General features: G+C 44.7%; 1 protein-coding gene across 1 annotated transcript; it reads left to right on the forward strand.

Annotated features, from left to right (window-relative positions):
* Positions 1 to 2576: 2576 nt before the first annotated feature.
* On the forward strand, positions 2577 to 14308 carry LOC119815264 (histone H2A.V-like). The gene is made up of 3 exons (XM_038331415.2): positions 2577 to 2827; positions 13637 to 13737; positions 13938 to 14308. Exons 1-3 carry the CDS (start codon positions 2577 to 2579, stop codon positions 14306 to 14308), a joined length of 723 nt encoding a protein of 240 aa, XP_038187343.2.
* Positions 14309 to 19297: the final 4989 nt, after the last annotated feature.

Consider the following 19297-nt stretch of genomic DNA (forward strand, 5'->3'; position numbering starts at 1 on the left):
ATCATCCACGCAGCACAGGGAGACTTCTGAAGTAGGGTTAATACCTGTACATAACCTAACAAATATATTAATATCAATATTCACAGTTCTCACACCAGGGCGGGCTTCCTAGTGTCTGCCATTGGCCATCTGAGCTATTTCCAATATTTAGGTTTAATGCATAGCATTGTAACTTTCTCTCACTAGAACACAAAGTGAGAATGGGAAGAAGCAGATTAAGCTAATGAAAGAAAAATAACTTTTTGTGTCTTTCATGGGACTATACATGATGAAATCAATTCAATAATATACTAATTACATAAATTAGAGAAATAGCTTTGGTATGGTAATAATAAAATTAGAAGTCTTTTCTAGTAAGCTTACATATTACAATTTCCACCAGAAAAATATTTATGCTAGTTTATTGTAAAGCATAGAGTACTCCTCTATCTCAGCAAGATAAAAACATTTTTCCAAGAGGGCTGGAGAGATGACTCAGAGGTTAAGAGCACTGGTTGCTTTTCCAGAGGCCCTGAGTTCAATTCCCAGTGACCACATGGTGGCTCACAACCAACTGTAATGGAGTCTGGTGCTCTCTTCTGGCCTGCAGGCATACACACAGACATACTATTGTATACATAATAAATAAATAAATATTTAAAAAAGAATAATGTTAAAAAATTGTTCTCCAAAACTGGCTTTCTGTGTAAAATTGAAGAGTGTAACCCCGCCGGCAGGGTCAGCTATTCAGGGTCCTCTGAAGGGGCGCTAACCTGCAAGACATGGGCTGAAGAAGAGGAAGGCAACCAAGCAAGATTCTATTGTCAAGGTCTCCGTTTATTGGGGTGAAAGTTACAGCTTATATACCCTTGAATGGGGTGGAGGTAGGTAGGCAGGAACTCTGCCGGGGTAACTGAAGGTCGTCAGCCAGCACCTGGTGTAAGCCGAAGCATGTGATCCATTAACATTGGAGTAAGGGGTGGGTTCTGTTAACAGAATGTTCTCAAGATAGTTGGGATGAGGGGTGGGATCTCCGTAAACATCCTTAGGGCAATGACCTCTGCTATCCCTGTAAGGATGATGGTCCCTGACAAATCTATCCTTAGGAAAATGGTCCCTGACAGAAGAGTGTCAGACACTGTAATTTGGAAAAGCAGTGGGAACATGACTGTCTTTCAGCAAACTGATTTCTGTTGACAATGTGCCAGAAGTGTGTGTTTGTGTCAATATTTTAAGTCTGTGCTTTCTCGCTCAGCTTTAATGGGTGATTTCCCTGAGTGCCTCTGTAGGACAACTCTAAGGTGCCCTCTAGTGGACGAGACGAAGGACACTTGGAGCCAGAGCAGCCATCTGCCAGCTGTTCCGTGTACCCGAGTGCCTGAGGTTTGTATACACGAAGGATACAGGAATGATAACCGGTTTAGAGTAACTAAAATTCCCCTTTATCGCTCTCTCTTAAGACATAAGTTAAAATACAAGTAGCGCTCCATCACTTAAACAGGCCACAAAGCATCCCTTCAAAGACTGGTGGGGAAAGCATTAGCGACTTTTCTCCTTCCTATGGTAAAAGGCCTGGCAAAAGAAACTTAAAGAAGGGTTTCTTTCGGCTCCCACCGTGGAGAAGATGTGCCCACGGTGTTGAAGGCAGCTGGTCACACTCATCTACAGAGAGAGACGAATGCTCGTGTACAGCTAACTTTCTCCATCATACATGAGTGTGTGTTTTGCTTGCATAGGTGTTTGCACACTGCCTGCTTGGTACCTAGGGAAGCCAGAAGAGGGCTTCTGAGTCTCTGGAACTAGAGCTATAAACAGTTGTGAGCCGCCTTGTGGGTGCTGGACACTGAACCCGGATCCTCTGGAAAATTGGCCAGTGCTTTTAACATTTGAGCCATCTCTCTAGCCATAGCTTTCTCCGTCTATGCAGTCTGAGACTTTAGTCCCGGAATGGTGCTACCCACATTCAGGACAAGTTCATCTTAGTTAGCCTAATGTAGATAACCCCTTGAAGACAGGCCCTGGGGGGCTGGCTCTTTGTTGATTCTAGAGCCTGTGAAGTTGATAATCAATATTAACCATGACAAACCTAGTCCTCGGCAACTGGACATGCAAGCATATCACTATGAAGCTATGACTTCTACTCTGTCCACTACAGGTGCAATGCTATATCGATGCAAAATGCATTCACATTGACTTCAAAAATCCAAAATTTTTTCTCATCCTCAATGAAGTCTCTTAACTGTAAGCCCTTGTAAGGCTAGCAAGACAGCTCACTGAGCAAGGACACCTACTGCCAAGCCTGACCATTGAATTTGACCCCCAGGGAGAACCAGCTCCCACTAAGTGCTCTCTGGCCTCCACGTGTGTACTGTGGCACACAACCACTCATGCCAGCCCCCACATACATACGCATGTAAAATGAAAACTGAAGTCACATTGTTCCAATATACAGAGGCACAGAATAAACGTTCTCATCCCAAGAGGGAGGAGCTAGGGCACAGCAAGGAAAAGTGGAGCCGAAGCAACCCCCAGACCCAGCAGGGTAAATACAGTAAATACAAATCCTGCAGCTCCGTGTGTGGCCTGCAGGCCTCATGATGAAATCACCTGGGCTCAAGGGCACACCCAGCCCCTTACCTCCTGTCCTACCTCTGGCAGCACACATATCCGCTTTTGTGAGCTGGCTCCTCTCTGTATACAGCTTTTCTCAGTGGATGTCCCTAGGACCTGGCCTCTCCAACACCCTGACGTCTCCATTGCAACCTGGACTCTTTCTTTCACAGCTTCTTGCAGTAGCCTTTCAGGACCCTTTGGCAGAAACTCACTCTGCCACTATTGCCCAGCCTCTGTGAGTCTCTGGAGCCATGATACAAGGCTCTGTGATTCCCTGGATATTGTATCTTTCATGATTGCAAAACAAGAACCGTCGTGATGATGCTAGCAAATTCAGACACCAGCTCAGGGTGGAGTCTAGCATCCTTGGACCACAATATTATCAGCTCTGTGCACTGGAGACATCTGCCTGGGACATTACATTAGAACAGGAAGCCTTTTTTGGGGGGGGCATTCTCAGTTTGAGCTCTCTCTCTCTCTTGAATGAATTTGCATTTTCACAAGTTAGAGCCTGCAGTGTTGAGGTCTTACCTTCGGGATGTTCATCCCGCTTTCCCAGTACAGAACAGGTTTTCTGTTAACGCTGCTACCCTCTTTAATAATTACCGCTGCTTTTGACTCTGCCTTGCCTATAACTTCAAACTTGCTTACGCTTTTTTTGTGCCAAACTGAACATTTCTCGTATCGCTATCTGTTCTTTCTCACAGTAGGCCTGGATGGAAGCGGAAAGCAACAGCTGTGCTTGTATTGCTAAATGCTGCCCTGTCTTGAGAACAGCTGTGCTTACTATTGCTAAATGCTACCCTGTCTTGAGAATTCCTTCACCCAGCAAGCTAGTCCACTTCTTTTTTAAGATCTTTGTTTTTATATGCATTGGTATTTTACCTGCATGTATGTCTATGTGAGAGTGTCCATAGCTACAGACAGTTGTGAGCTGCCATGTGGGTGCTGGCAATTGAACTCCAGTCCTCCGGGACAGCCAGTGCTCTTAACCCCTGAGGCATCTCTCCAGCCCCCAGTTGATCCTCAATTGAGTTTTCAGAACACAGCCAGGTTCCTCACCGGACTATCATAGCAGTGGTCAGAAGTCTAGCTCCTGAGAGAGTCCACGTTCGCCTGCGCACCTCACAAGCCAAACTTTGATTTTCTGCATTTCTCCCGGCATTCTGGTCTTCCGACTCCCACCAGGATGGTTCATTCAGTTCTGTTTATGATATTTGAGAACTTTTAAAAAATCACAACGTTCCAAACTCTTCCACAAACAAGTCCCAACGGCCTATAAACCACATGGCCAGGTTTATCATAGCAATAGCTTCTGTTCCTCAGACCAACTTTCTATTCTAGCTACTTCTGATGAGTTTAACACAAAGAAGGAAGGGGATTTTGGTGCACAGGTGAGCCATCTCCCCTGTGCTTGAAGCTGAGCTGAGCATATAGGGACCTGGGGGCCGAGATGGGGGCTGGTTGGCAGAGGGAGCTCAGGAGTCTTCCAGGAGGGAAAGACTGATTCATTCCCATTCCCAAACATCCTGACTGAGAATTGTAGTGAGAGATGACTATCAGGGTAAGGGCAGGCAACCAGGAAAGACTCTGAAGAAACAAACAGAAAGCAGTAGCTCCAAGAAGGTAGGGAAACAGAGACTGTATGGCCAGCCATGGCAATAACTCAGAAGGGACAGTGTATCCTGGAGATTCTGAGTCAATCAAATACTGGAGGCTGGAGTTGGCTGTAATTGAGAAAATGTCTCCATAAGACTGGACTATATGTAAGCCTGTAAAACACTTTCTTAATTGGCAATTGATGAGAGAGGACTCAGCCCGTTGTGGGTGGTGCCATCCCTGAGCTAGTGGTCTTGGGTTCTGTAAAAAAAGCAGGCTGAACAAGCCACGATGAGCAAGCCGGTAAGCAGCCCGCCTCCATGGCCTCTGCATCAGCTCCTGCCTGGATTGAGTTCCTCCCTTGACTTCCATCAATGAATGGTGATTCCGGATATGTAGGCCAAATAAACCCTTTCCTCCCCAGGTTGCTTTTGGTCATGGGTTTTCATCACAGCAACAGTAACCCTGGACTAAGACGGCCAGAGCATTTAATAAATAAGACGGTGGTTAAAACAATCCCAGTGACCCTGCTCCTTAGCAGTGACAAAGGACTCGCGACAGAACACACGTGAAGCAGCACCTTCTCTTGGAAAACCACTAGTGGGGAGCTGGTGAGCTGGGGTCGGCTGCATGTCAGCATCTAAGGCTGCCATTTGGTGCAGTTGGGAAGAGAAATGGGGACCAATTCCCATCCTGGAGCAGCCTGGCAAGCTTTCTGAGGCCACGACTCCAGGAAGGAATAAGATAAAATGAGAATCTTCTATTGTGGGTCCGCTCCCGTGGATATGGCCTGGGGGCGGGGGTGCAAGCCGCTGTCAGAGTCAACCACCCGCATCTGCAGCGGATTTCACCGGCCACAATGGTTCCTGTCGCAGCAGAGAGCAGGAGCCCCGGTCCTCAGTTTGGCTACGGTCTAGAATGACCAGCTTCCTCCACGCTCCGCACCCTTCACTGATGTCAACCCAGTGAAATAAATCCAAGACAGCCTGCGCTTCGCTATCTTAGGATCCCTATTCGTGCGCTTGGGTTCCAGGGTACTAAAGGATACACAGATGGGTACAGCCATAGGGACAAGGAGAAACAGACTTCTGAACTTCCAGTTATAACCAGCAGGGGGAGCTTCGAACAACAGAGCCTGGGAGCCTACAGAAGATTGGATCCCGTAAGAGGAACCCGTGCACACAAAACCCACTGACACGCTGTAACTACCTTTGATACATAGCTATTGCTATGGGAAACAATAATATTTACACAATAATCTCCTATTATGAAAAGGAAAAGTTACTCCCTGTTAGTGGAAGAGCTAGTGAAAAATAGAACTTCCCCTCCACCCTAAGGGACTGTGAAGATGGAGACTAGGAAGCTCCTAAAGTAGCCGCCCTTGCTCTTTCTCACCTCTCCTGCCCGCTTACTCCTTAAGTTTCAGCTCCTACTGTAACTATAACCATAGCAACCCAGCTGGTGGGAGATTCTGGAAACTCCTACACGCTCTTTTAGATTCAGGGAAGACTTCACCTTAGCCATATGGCCACTTCTCGCACCCTCCCCGGCCTCAGAGGAGGCCATCTCACTGGGACTGCACTGAAATCACACGCACGTCGTACGAGGCCTCTAGTCACATAGTCTCAGAACTCTATTGAGGGGACTAAGAGGATGGCTCAGCAGGTAAAAGCACCAGCTATCAAGCTTGGTGACCTGAGTTCGATTCCCAGGACCCACACGGTGGAAGAAGAGATTTGTCCTCTGGCTGTCACCAGTGTGTTGTATCATGTGCATACATACATGCATGCACACATGTACATAAATACATGTAGTAAACTTCTTTAAAAAAAAAACCTCTATTTTCTTGACTTGCATTTGCAATCCTGGTGCGTGCACACGGATGTGGGGTCACACGGACACCGATCAGTGCTTTTCCCACTCAGGAGTGTCAGATGATGGGAACTCTTCAGGAAGGGTGGGAGATGGAATAAAGGGTAGGAGATGGACCTCGAAACTGGGCAGGACCAATGTTCAAGACAAACTTGTGTGCTGTCAAACAATCTTTGTGTACTCTGTAAAGATGTATCATTCGGATTAGCTCAATAAAGAGCTGAACAGTCACCAGGCAGGCAGGATTTCCAGGCACAGGGGACACTGGGATGAAGAAGGGAGGAGTCAAGAGCCAGAGGCAGAGGAAACGTGACTGTAGGAGATGAGATAACAAGCCGTGAGCCACATGACAGCACATAAATTAACAGAATTGTGTTCATTTAAGTTATAAGAGCTAGTTAGAAACAAGCCTAAGCTATTGGCTGGGCTTTCATAGTTTATAATAAGTCTCCATGTCATGATTTGGGAGTTGGCTGACAAGACCGAGAAAGACTTGTTACACTTGTGAGAGAGGGCAGGAGTCCTGTTTTATTGTTAAATGGTATCTGTAACAGGGCCCTAGACCTTAGCAGGCCCATGGACCTTAGCACAACAGACTACATGATGAGAGTGCCATTCAGGCTGTAAAACTCAGCACGTACACGACACCACCTGCCAAAACTAAAACAAAGACCTAATCCATCAGAGTCTTCTTAGCTTCTGTAGTTCCACTTCTGGTTAACTGTTCTTGTTAACTGAAATATGTCAACCTAGAACATGGTTTTGTACTTAAAAGCTCATCCTGAGAAAGGCTCAGGGTTACACTGAGATCCTGAACACCCAGTGCAGTCGTTAGTCAGCTAATAAAGACTTTCTGTTGCTTTAAACCCATGTCCTAGAAGTCTTCTCTGCTGGATACCCCACAACAGTATCGCCTGTGTCCTCTTGCAGAACTCCACAACAAAGCCAAGGAATGATGGTTGTCTTTTGCATTGGATCAGGGAGGTGAGAGGAGAAGGGACCTGCTATAGATAGCCTTTGAACTGCATGGTTACAGACATCAATCCACTTTAAAGCAATATAGAGTGATACCCAAAGCCTACCTGGGCTCAGATCCCAGCTCTTCCTCTTACAGCGTTATAAGTCATTTGTTTGTTTGTTTGTTTGTTTGTTTGTAGCCTTGACTGGCCTGGAACTTGCTATGTAGATCAGGCTAGCCTTAAACTCAGAGAGATCCGCCTGCCTCTGCCTCTGAATGCTGGGATTAAATGCCGCCATGCCTTTATTGCCTACACCCAATAAAGAATCAAAGGATTAATAAGAAAATTGAAGATAATGTATGTGAAGTAAGCAGGAAGCTCCTAATTCCTTCTTTGCTCTTTCTTTGATGCTAGCCAGAGATGTGATATTCAATGCTTTCTTCCTGGCCCATATAAACACCACCACACCTTATCATGTTATTATTTTATTTACTTGTTTGTTTATTTTTTGAGTCAGGGCCTCTCTGCATAGCCCTGGCTGTCTTGGAACTCACTCTGTAGATCAGGTTGGACTTGAACTTGGACATCCGCCTGCCTCTACCTCCCTAGTGCTGTGATTAAAGGCGTGCTCCACCACTGTCCAGCTTTATCATGTTTATAAAATGGGGAGGGGAGGAGAGTGTGGAGGGGACTGCATAATTCCAAATTAGTGTAAAGTTCCTTTTCAGAGTCAGTCGATCACGTGGTTCTCCCCACTCACATCTGCTACCTGGGTGATACAGTCTGTGCTGTTATTTTTTCCTCCTGCTTCACCTTTGAGTAAGCAGGCAGTCATCACTGTAGCGGGGATGTTTGTTTAGCCAAGCTATTCCACCTGCAATTTATCCTTCTATATACTCTTTGTTCCTCAACGGGAAATTGGGCTTTCTTTCAGTACAGAGACAACACCGATGCTCTCCCCCTTCAGCGGGCCTTGTGAGCGTTCTTGAGATACCAATAGGTGGTGGAAGTTATCCACAAACTGCTTCCCCTGGGAGCTCAGCCTTCTTAGTAGGAGACGTGATTGGAAGGCTGAAGCAGTGGGCTAGAAATCTGGACAAATTCAGTTCCAAGCTTAGCCATAAAACTAGCCCAAATCAAAGGCTCCAGGGGCGGACATGTGGACTGAAATTTGAAATAGGAAACCTCAAGGACGACGTCCTTCCTTTGGAGGAGGACCAGCTTACCTGGGGATGAGAGTATGCTATGTCGTCCTCTGTTCACCTCAGCTAATTCAAATACTTCCCAGAACGGGGAATGTAACAAACAGGTGAGAGCTGTGTGAAAAACGAATCCAAGTCTGCCCAAGGCGCTCTGTTTCCACACAGACCAGGGCCGTCCCATCAGGCTCAAAGCTGCACTTAGGTCCCTCCCCCCCAGATGCAGCACTGGGTGGGCTCTGCACAGCCCAAGGGACAGTGGGAGCCACAGCAATTCTGTAGGAAGTATGCTGAATATTGCATTATCAGAAGCCTACATGACATCTAAGCAGAAGCAGGACGCTATCCTGGGGCAGGACACACACACACAGAGACAAACACGCACAAGGGCAGTAGCTACGACCACTGGCACAGAAGCAGTTGGGATCACTCCCATCAACAAAGAGCAATCGGCTTCCTGGAAAGTGTGTCAACTTCTTTATAATAAAGATGAGATGAAAGCACGCCAAGAAACAAGGTACAGCAACGCTCTTGAACCTATGTTCAAGACACACCAAAAGTAAGATCAGAACTCTGCAGCCAGCTGACCACTGAGATTCTGAGGATACCCCACTCTTTGGGGGTGCAAATATCATCATTGAAGTCACCTGCACAATGGAATGATCAGCATATCCCTATGAGTTCAAGTCTGCACATGTGTTATTGCCAAATGAACGTGAGTTCTAGCTGGATTTTGCCACTCAGTAGACACATGACCTTAGGTACATCACTTAACCTCTTTGAACCTCAGGTTGTTGTTTATAAACTAGGAATAGCAGTATTAGAAAGCAGGCAGTTTGCAAACAAAGTGGAATAGTAATCCTAAGCATCAGATACCTGGGGAAAAGCAACCACAGCTTAAGAGTTTGAAGGTCTTTGCTGTGTTTATGAGAAAGTAGTGCTGCTTGTTAACACTGAACTTTGCTAAAACACCTACTACACCTTTGTGAAGTAGCCAATCCAAGGATGAAGATAGAACACATAGACCTTTTAGATGGATTTATTGATCTGTGTTTATAATCCCAAATCCCAGCAGTCAGGGACCTGATACAGGAAGATCTTGAGTTTGAGGCCATTTTAAACTCATTTGGAGTTTCAGGCAAGCATGGGCAATATAGTAAGATTCTAGCACAAAACAAACAAACTTCTGGATAAGATAACAGATGTAGGCCCATATTTCTGTATGGCGTGGCTACCAGGCACAAAAGCCATAGGCCCGATCTGAGGTGGTCACGTAGCTCTGCAGACAAGCTGTCTTTGCCTAACAATAGCCAGGATGTGCTGCTCTTTCCACTTTTGTTATTAATGTAGATCGCCTGAGAAGAGATGTTAGCTGAAGCTGGTCAGGATGTTTGGTGCTTCTTCTTTTGTAATTTGGAGGATATCTTATAGAGATGCTAACTCAGGCCTACGTGACAGCTAGCATACTCGCAAACAGGTAAATGCGGACTTGACAAAAGGCCATTCACCTGGTTGCCTAGGAGACAACCTAATGTATTTTCCCGCTTAATTGATGTGATGGTATATAAGCTGTTTAGATAATAAATGAGGAGATTATCAGGAGATCGTCAGGAGAAAAGACCCTGAGATGCCCTTCAATGATGACTGTGTAAATTGTGTCTGATTATTCCTTGCGTCTCCATACCAGTCTAGTTAGGGAAGGTAATTATCTGTGTTGGAGTAACACAGGCTTCGACAGAGTAGTGACTGTCTATTCAAAAGCCAGTAAAGGAGAGTCAGAACGAAGAAGAAGAAGAAGAAGAAGAAGAAGAAGAAGAAGAAGAAGAAGAAGAAGAAGAAGAGGAGGAGGAGGAGGAGGAGGAGGAGGAGGAGGTAGGAGGAGTGGAAGTCTGGTGAGGAGGAGGACGGTAATTGAAGTAAGGACACGGAAGACGCCTTCCTACTCCTCCTCCCTCCTCCTCCGACCGAAGAAGAAGAAGAAGAATTCCAAAGATGGAAATAGAAGAAAACCTCAAGAAATCCACAAAGGTTGGAGGTTTAGCTAGTAAAGTATTTACCTAGCAAGCATGAAGTCCTACTTCAGTCCTTTATGCCCCATATAACAGGTGTGGTATTGCACATTTGTAACCCCAGTACTCGGGAGATGGATTAGAAAAAGACATAGAAAACTTCAAGGGGATTTTCAGATAAAGAAATTGAGTTGACAAGCTAAAACTTCATTGGAAAACCACGAGAGTCGGGCATGGTGATGGAAGCCTTCAATCCCAGCATTCAGGAAGCAGAGGCAGGTAGATTCCTGTGAGTTTGGGGCCAGCCTGGTCTTTAGTGCAAGTTCCAGGACAGCTAGGACTGTTACATAGAGAAACCCTGTCAGAAAAAAACCAAACAGGAAAAAAAAAAAAAAACAGAGATGGTGGGGAAGAGAAAGAAAGAAAGCAGTGAGAAAATATTTTTAGCACTAAGATTGGAAAAATCAAATATCTGACAGTGGTAAGAGGTGTCAAGAACAAAAGAAAATGGGAAAAAGGAGATTCTCAAACTCAGACTGTGGGGAGATAGATTGGGGTACCTGCTGGAGAACAGCTGGTAGTATCTTCTAGAACTGTCTGTTTCTGTGCATTATGACTCGGCAGTTCCATTTCCAGGAATCTGGAGAAATTAAAGAATCAGGCACATGTCTACAGTGACAAATTCACAACTGATCATTGTAGTATCTTTAGAATGTTGAAAAACAGAAAGTTATGTTAGTTCTATCAGTGGATGTGATGGCCAATAGTGACTGTCAACCCAACAGGGTCCAGAATTACCTAGAAGACAAATCTCCAGGCATGTCTATGGAGGACTTTCTAAATTGAGTCAATTGAGGTGAGAAACCTTTTGTGGTGGTTTGAAAGAAAATGGCCCCCAAAGGGAGTGGCACTATTAGGAGGTGTGGCCTTGCTGGAGGAAGTGTGTCACTGTGGGGGTGGGCTTTGAGGTCTCTTTTGCTCAAGCTTCCCTCAGAGTGTTGGCCAGTCAACTTCCTGCCACCTTCTGATCAAGATGTAGCACTCTCAGCTCCAGCACCATGTCTGCCTGCACGCTGCCATGCTCCCCATCATGATGATAATGACCTGAACCTCTGAAACTGTAAGCGAACCACACGCAATTAAATGCTTTCTTTATTAGAGTTGCCGTGGTCATGGTGTCTCGTCACAGCAGTAGAAACCCTAAGACGCAGGCCTTAAATGTGGGTGGCACCATTCCACGCTCTGGGGTCTCAGATTGAAAGCAAAAAGCAAACTGGGTACCCACATTTTTCTCTCTCCACATCCTGATTGTAGATGAAATGTCCAACTCCTGCTACCATCCCTAGGCCATGACAAGTTTTCTCCCTTCTTTAATTTGAACAAAACAAACTCTCCCATCTTTAAGATGTTTTAAGATGCTTTTAATGTTAAAGATCATCTTTAAGATGATTTTTGTCACAGCATCAAGAAATGTCAGCTAATGCAGAAATTAATGAGGAGGTAGAGTCATTGCTATGAGAAACCTGGCCATGCCTTTCCGAGGCCTTGCAACTGGTTGAAGGAGGGGTGTGAAAGAGTTTGGAGCTTTGGATTAAAAGTCCAGGGTACATCCTCAGCTGCAGACACTAAGAGCTCCCCCTGTGTACATTTGCTGTGTTCCTTTTAAAAGGTGGGCCTGCCGACCTCCCATCTCTTTCTCCCTCCCTTCTTCTCTTTCTCTTCTGTCACTCTTATCCCCAGGGACTGATCTCTGTCCCCCTCTCTGTCCCTTCTCTCTCCTCTTCCAATAAACGTACCATGTAAGCCTTTTCTTTGCATCATTTTTAAATAAATTACAACATGGGTTCCCTGACTGGGAAAGACCCTCCTGAAGCTTCCTCCTGTCTGCTGGCAGTTTGAGGCACGCCAGGACCCTGGAACCCAGGTCTATTCCTGCTAGTTGATAAAGTCACAATTTTCCTTTTAGAATTAACTCAGAGATATTTTCCATATAAGTTTTTTTAATTTTTTACTTAGTTTATGTGGTAAAAAGATCCATTCTAAGATAATATCTTCCCTCTGCATTAAAATTCTAGTAAGGGAAATTCTGGAGGGCAATATGACTAGAACGCAGTTAAGATTTAGATACACCCGATCCACATGTGCATTCTCTTCAACCAAAGTTAATTCTTTCTCAGCTTCAGCTTTTAATTACCTGGGACTGTTTAAGTTTTTGTCACCATCTAATATTTTGTTTAAATGATCAGGTGTTATCCCTACAGTGGGTTGTAGATTGGAAATGGCTCCTGTCTTTGAAAGTCATTAAGAGTCTGCTATTGGTCTCGCCTAATTTGAGCTTTTTGTGTTCTAATTTTTTGTAAACCTATTTTATGACCTAGGAAATTGATAGAATCTCCTCTTTCTATTTTTTCAGAAGTAATTTATAATCCTCACTTAGGCAAAGCTTTCTTTACTTCTTTAAATATTCTTTCTAAAGTATCTATGTTTGAATAAGATAGCAAAATGTCATTCATGTAATGATAAATTATAGACTTAGGAAATTGTTTTCTTATTATTTCCAATGGCAGACTTACAAAGTATTGGCACAGAATTTGGGCTATTGAGCATTCCCTGTGGAAATATGATCCACTGGTATCTCCTAGTAGGCTGAGAATTATTATAAGTAGGCACTATGAAGGCAAGTTTTTCTCTGTCCTTTTCTCGTAAAGGTATAGTGAAGAAACAATCTTTTAAATCAATAAGAGGCCATTCTTTAGGCAATAGGGAAGGCAAAGGAATTTCAGATTGTAGAGGGCCCATAGGTTGATTTACCTTGTTGACAGCTCTTAGATCTGTTGCCATTCTCCATTTTCCAGATTTCTTTTTTAGCAACAAATACAGGAGAAGTTCAAGGACTCCTTGATTCTTCAATATACTGAGCATCTAGTTGTTCCTGTACCAGCTTTCCTAAAGCCTGCAGTTTCTCTTCTGTTAAAGGCCATTGTTTAACCCATATTGGTTCTTCGGTTAATCATTTTAAAGGTAGGGCCATTGGTACCTCTGAAGGTTTGCTAGTTGTTTTGTGTTCTTGTACAGCCTGAATGGCTGGTGACCTTTTTTTTTAGAGTACCCTATAATATCCTTTGCAGAAATATGAATTTCTGGGACTACAGGAATGTTAATCTGACTTATTCTATTTCCACAGCCGGCCATGACCCCATAAATTCATTGTGATATTAGCCACATATGGCCTAATTAGTTACCTATTACAACCAAACTTGTAGTCACATTAGTATGTTTTCAGGGTCAAACAGATATATTTTAATTAGACAGACTTTAAACACTTCAGAGATATATAGAATATGGCATTTAAGATGTTTTGATAACATCAATTCTTTTTCTTTTTTTTTAATTGACAATGAGACAGGCCTGCTCCTGGGAACAACAATCTACTTCAGGAGCTGCGAGAGCAGCAGTGGGTGTCGCAGGACGGCAGTGGGCATTACGTGGCTGAGACCATGGCTGGAGGCAAAGCTGGGAGAGAGCTGGGCGGTGGTGGCGCACGCCTTTAATCCCAGCACTCGGGAGGCAGAGGCAGGCGGATCTCTGTGAGTTCGAGACCAGCCTGGTCTACAAGAGCTAGTTCCAGGACAGGCTCCAAAGCTACAGAGAAACCCTGTCTCGAAAAAACCAAAAAAAAAAAAAAAAAAAAAAAAAAAAAAAAAAAGCTGGGAGAGAGAGTGGGAAAGCCAAGGCTAAGGCAGTATCTTGTTCACAGAGAGCTGGACTACAGTTTCCTGTGGGCCGGATCCACAGACACTTGAAGACTCGCACCACAAGCCATGGACGGGTGGGAGCCACTGCTGCTGTGTACAGTGCCGCGATTCTCACAGCTGAGGTGCTGGAGTGGGCAGGTAATGCATCCAAGGATCTCAAAGTAAAGTGCATCACTCCACATCACCTGTGGCTTGCAATCCGAGGTGTTGAAGAGCTGGATTCACTCAAGGCTACCATAGCTGGGGGCAGTGTGATCCCGCATATCCACAAATCTCTGATTGGAAAGAAGGGACAGCAGAAAACTGCTCAGGAAGTGATTTAATCACTGGCTCCCCCTTCCTGTCTGTAGTTCGACAGTGGACACCTGTGGGATTGTGTGGAAACTTTAAGAACAGTTCAGCGGAAAAGCATAGACAATTGCTGTAGACAAGATAAAAGAAACCTTTGTATGTTTTTAGACTCACGAAGATTTTTTTTTTTTTGAGACAAGGTTTCTCTGCAGCTTTTAGAGCCTGTCCTGGAGCTAGCTCTTGTAGACCAGGCTGGTCTCGAACTCACAGAGATCCGCCTGCCTCTGCCTCCTGAGTGCTGGGATTAAAGGCGTGCGCCACCACCGCCGGGTGCAGACTCACGAAGTTTGATAAGTCCCTTTCCTTGTGGTCATGTTCATGTGTTGATTGGCCAGGTTTCTCCCTTGTGTTTATATAAAAATAGAATTGATAAAACTTTTTTTTACAAAATTAAAAAAAAAATCTACGTCAGAGAAGATGATGGGCATTGAAGAAACTCCACGTGGATTTTGCTTTCTTTGTGGCAAAAGTAAACCACTGGGCAAGAAAGTGCCCTTGCTTCAGCTGCTGACAGTATGCTGTCCTAATGGAACAAGCAGGACACAAAAGAAAGTGACTGCCAAAGCATGCCCATACAAGGTGGGACAGTTCTTCAAAACACCTGTAGACCAAAGATGGATGCTCCAACATTGCAGAGGAACCTTGGGTGACTGCCCAGGCAGCCAGTTGTTTCTGTCATTCTCACATTTTTTTAGAAGTTGCTTGCTTGTACTTCCTGCTTACTCAGTTAATAATATTTCCTTCTTGGGTCTCTGAGGGAGTTGAAGATTGGATAGTTATAGTTACAGTTTTTCTTGTTTACCAGATGCTGAAAGCAAGTTATGATAGAAAGTCATGATAGGATAGCTATGGAGTGTTTTCTCTGGATTTGTCAAATGAAAATGGACTAGACAATGTTGATATATTTATTACTTGCATATACTATGTATAGTTATTGTACTTATTGTATATAGTTTTCTTATATTGGTTATAACATTTTTTTATTTTAGACAAAAGGGGGAATATAGTGGTATATTATATGTGGATTAATAAATAAATCTTGCCTGAAGGTCAGTGCAAAGCAGCCACACTAATCAGCCATACAGGCCAGGCATTGATGGCACACACCTTTAATCCCAGCAGCCACACTAGTTAACCATAGAGGCCAGCAGTGATGGCATATACCTTTAATCCCAACACTAGAGAGGAATGCAAGGTGGGTTGAGACAGGAACTTGTCCCATTTCACAGAGGCATAAAAAGGGAAGTCTACTGCATTCCCTACCAGGTCCAACAAGGGGCTAGCATATATCCTGATGCTTCCCTGTGTCCCTCCCACCTACACATGATCAAGCCCATCCAGTGCAGCTGCTTCAAACAAACTTGTTTAGGGGAGCAAAAAATATGTGGCTTAGTATCTTACATAAACAAAAGCCTCCAACATTTCAGGAAGTACCTGTCTTTGGGCAAGGGGCTTACAGGTTTATGATACCCTGGACCTGGAGATACAAGCGGCTGTGGGCTGCCCCAATGGGTTCTGGGAACTAAGCAGCCAGTTCCCTTAACGCTTTGCATCATCTCTTCAGCCCCACACTGATGAGTGTTGCTCTTGAGTCTCCCACAGGTGACTTTGCACTAAGATGCAAACGTGGTTGTGTGCACTGTCACTCATTGCCCTTCAAACCAGCACTGTAGGATCAAACATTCCAGAGATGGATCCCGGCCCTATGACAACAGTGTGTGTGCTTGGACAAGGTCTTTAACTTCTCTGCACCCTCATTTTCTTATCTGTACAATAGGGGTAATGGAGGAGCCTCTTCCACAGGGACATTAAGGAGACAATTAGCAGCGTGGTACCTAACACATGAAATGATTAACTAGTGTGGAAAATAGTTACATCATGAGTTACAAATGGACCCGTGGATACTGCTAACCAGATGGCAAGCAAGAAGAGAAGATATTTCACCCAAGGTAGACTATTTGTCTTGTTTGTGAGAAATTTCAAGGGATGATAATTCTAATTACTTAATTAGCCAGAAGCAATTTGTCCGCTCAGGGTCAACCCCTTTGCAGAGAGGCTCTACAGCGTGGGCTCTATGGATAGCAGGGTTCTGGCTGGCTGGTGTTAGCCACAACAGATTGTCCTAGCACCTTGTTGAACCAGTCTGATCAGGACACATCGTTTCAAGAATCTTTTCTGTTTCCAATCTAGCCAAGTCTGTAAGCTGAGAAGTTCGTTGTAACACTTACAAAGTGTAAGAGCCAAAGTTACATTTGAGGTTTTAGTTGCTGTGGCTAAGAGATCCAAGAAACAAAAATGGAAACAAAAATGCCTCGACTGGCAAGTCTCTAACCAAGGACAGATAGTTCCTAAAATGCCGGAGGCTATGGCTTCTGTTTCACTCCCCTAAAGGAGTTTGACCCATCTGCACCAGATGTGCTTGATCACAGGTGGGTAGGAGGTTCACAGGTGGGAATGTACTCTTGCCCATGATAGGATGTAGGCTGGACTATGTCATCAGCTTGCTCCTGATTGGACTGAATGGGAAATATTTAAGCTGCTTCAAACTGTGACTTTGGGCCATTTTTCTGGGAACCAGAGATGACACTGGACAGGGCCCATTCACCTGGCCAGTATTTAATGAAAGCTTGCTTCAGACTTGACTTTAAACTGTGGTAGTGGTCTCTTTCTCAACTGGATGGCATTAACAAAAGAAACAAATTAAGGGAAACTTGCTTCCCTTTCAGCCACTTCCATGTCATCTGGGCCGAGGAAAACCCAGACACTGCCTGACCAAGAGCACCACAGCTGTGCTAGCACCAGAAGGAGCTGGCAGGACTGGGTCATGAGTTCCTCCCCACAAGCTCAGCTTTGACAACACCCCCGGGTGACTTCGGGAAAGTTGATATGAGGCATTGATTGTCACTTAGAGGAGCTGGTGCTTCCACTCAGCTGTCAACCTGGACAAATCGTGGGCACTGATCAGTGAGCAGACATGGTAAATGCTGCCAAAAACAAGATTGGAGCAGCCCCAATCGGTGATGTGGTGCCATGAGCGACTACCGAGTTCTGGGGAAAGGAAAACTCTCAGCCTGTCATCCTGAAGGCCAAAAGCTTTAGCAGAAGGGCTATGGCCTTTGAGGGTGCCTGTGTCCTGGTGGCTTGAAAAGCCACTCAGGGAGGGTCACTAAATGCTAACATTCTTTGAAAATAATGGTGGTGGTGGTGGTGGTGGTGGTGGTGGTGGTGGTGGTGGTGGTGGTGAACATAAATTCTGAAACCAGATAGTGGTGATGGTTGCATGTGTAATAGTGGAGTTGCTGTCGGTGATGAGAGATGTATGGTATGTATAGGGGAGGGGAGAAAGAGAATATGAAGCGCTGATCCCCAACATCAACCAACCAACCACACACTGAATCAAGCTACAATCCCACTGAGTTATATCAGAAAGGAATAATCTCTTGTGAATTTGATGTAGGTGGGTCTTCTATCTATGTGATGATTTCATTGGCTAATTAATAAAGAAATTGGTTGGCCTAATAGGTTAGAACATAGGTGGGTGGAATAGACAGAACAGGAAGAAGGAAGTGAGGTAGATGGCTCAGACAATTGCCCCGCCTCTCCTCTCTGGGGCAGACTGCCATGCCTTTCCTCAGGGAGACAGATGCGATGAAGCCAGCCGCCAGCTCAGACATGCTGAATATTTCCCAGTAAGACACCGCTCGTGGTGTTACACAGATTATTAAATATGGGTTAGTCAAGATGTCTGTGGTGTTACACAGATTATTAGATATGGGTTAAAGTAGGAGATGTGAGAATTAGCTAATAAAAGGCTGGAATTAATGGGCCAGGCAATGTTTAAAAGAATACAGTTTGTGTGTTGTTATTTCGGGGCATAAGCTAGCCGGTGGCCAGGAAGCCGGCCTGCAGCTCCCACTACATGAATTAACAGGTATACAACACACACACACACACACACACACACACACACACACACAAAGAACTCCAAGTCACACACATAAGATGCAGTGAAGTAACTGTTTAACTCATCCATGTACATAGCCTCTAAGAAGCAATTGAGTGCAGATTGATAAAAGGAAGATGATGGGTTCACAGTGCCCTGCTGCTGCCGGTGGTACAGGAGATGGGTCCTCTAGCCTAGTACAGGACTTCCATTCCTAAGGGGGACAATACACCTACCAACCGTCACTTCCCTTTCCTCTAAAGAAAGTCAGGCACTGGCGACTTTTGATTGCCTATGATTCCAGTAGAAATCGGTGTGTTCATTAGAAGACTTCTAACATGTAAGATCTCTTGGTCTGTGTGTATGTTGAGGAGTTTCCAAACCAGCCCCACAAGGACTGGAACCTCCCAGCTGTTTGACCTTTAAGGTCTAGCAGAGAAAGGAGAATTTCTGTGGGAGAAAGGTCATATGCCTATCTCAGTACAGTCACAGGATGTTTGGGAAACACATTGGTAGGTAACTTCACTGTTGTGCAAATATTGTGGAGCATACTTAACTAACTAAGGCAACAATAGTGCCACTAATAATATAGCCCTATGGGACCACCATTGTACACATGGCCCATTGTGTACTGAAAAATCTCTACATGGTGTATAACCACATATGTCATAGTTATTACTAAGGCATTATTACTGTTCCCAACTTTGGCAAACTTTGTGTTTTACATTTGGACCTCACAGCAAGTGTATGAGGGCAAGTCAAGGAGCTTCCAAACCAGCCGCACAAGGACTGGAACCTCATGTTTGTTTGACCTTTAAGGTCTAGTGGAGAAAGGAGAATTTCTGTAGGGGTAAGGTCATCTACCTAGCTCAGTGCAATCACATGTTGCTTAATGAAGGAGCCAGAGTTTGAGATCTGCATTTTATAGATGATAATCTGAGGCTTGGCACTACCAAGGCCATTTCCCAAAGTCATGTGACCAACAGCAGCAGAGCCAGGATAAGAACTGAGCATGGCA

Source organism: Arvicola amphibius, chromosome 5, assembly GCF_903992535.2.
Source record: "Arvicola amphibius chromosome 5, mArvAmp1.2, whole genome shotgun sequence".
NCBI classification, from domain to species: domain Eukaryota; kingdom Metazoa; phylum Chordata; class Mammalia; order Rodentia; family Cricetidae; genus Arvicola; species Arvicola amphibius.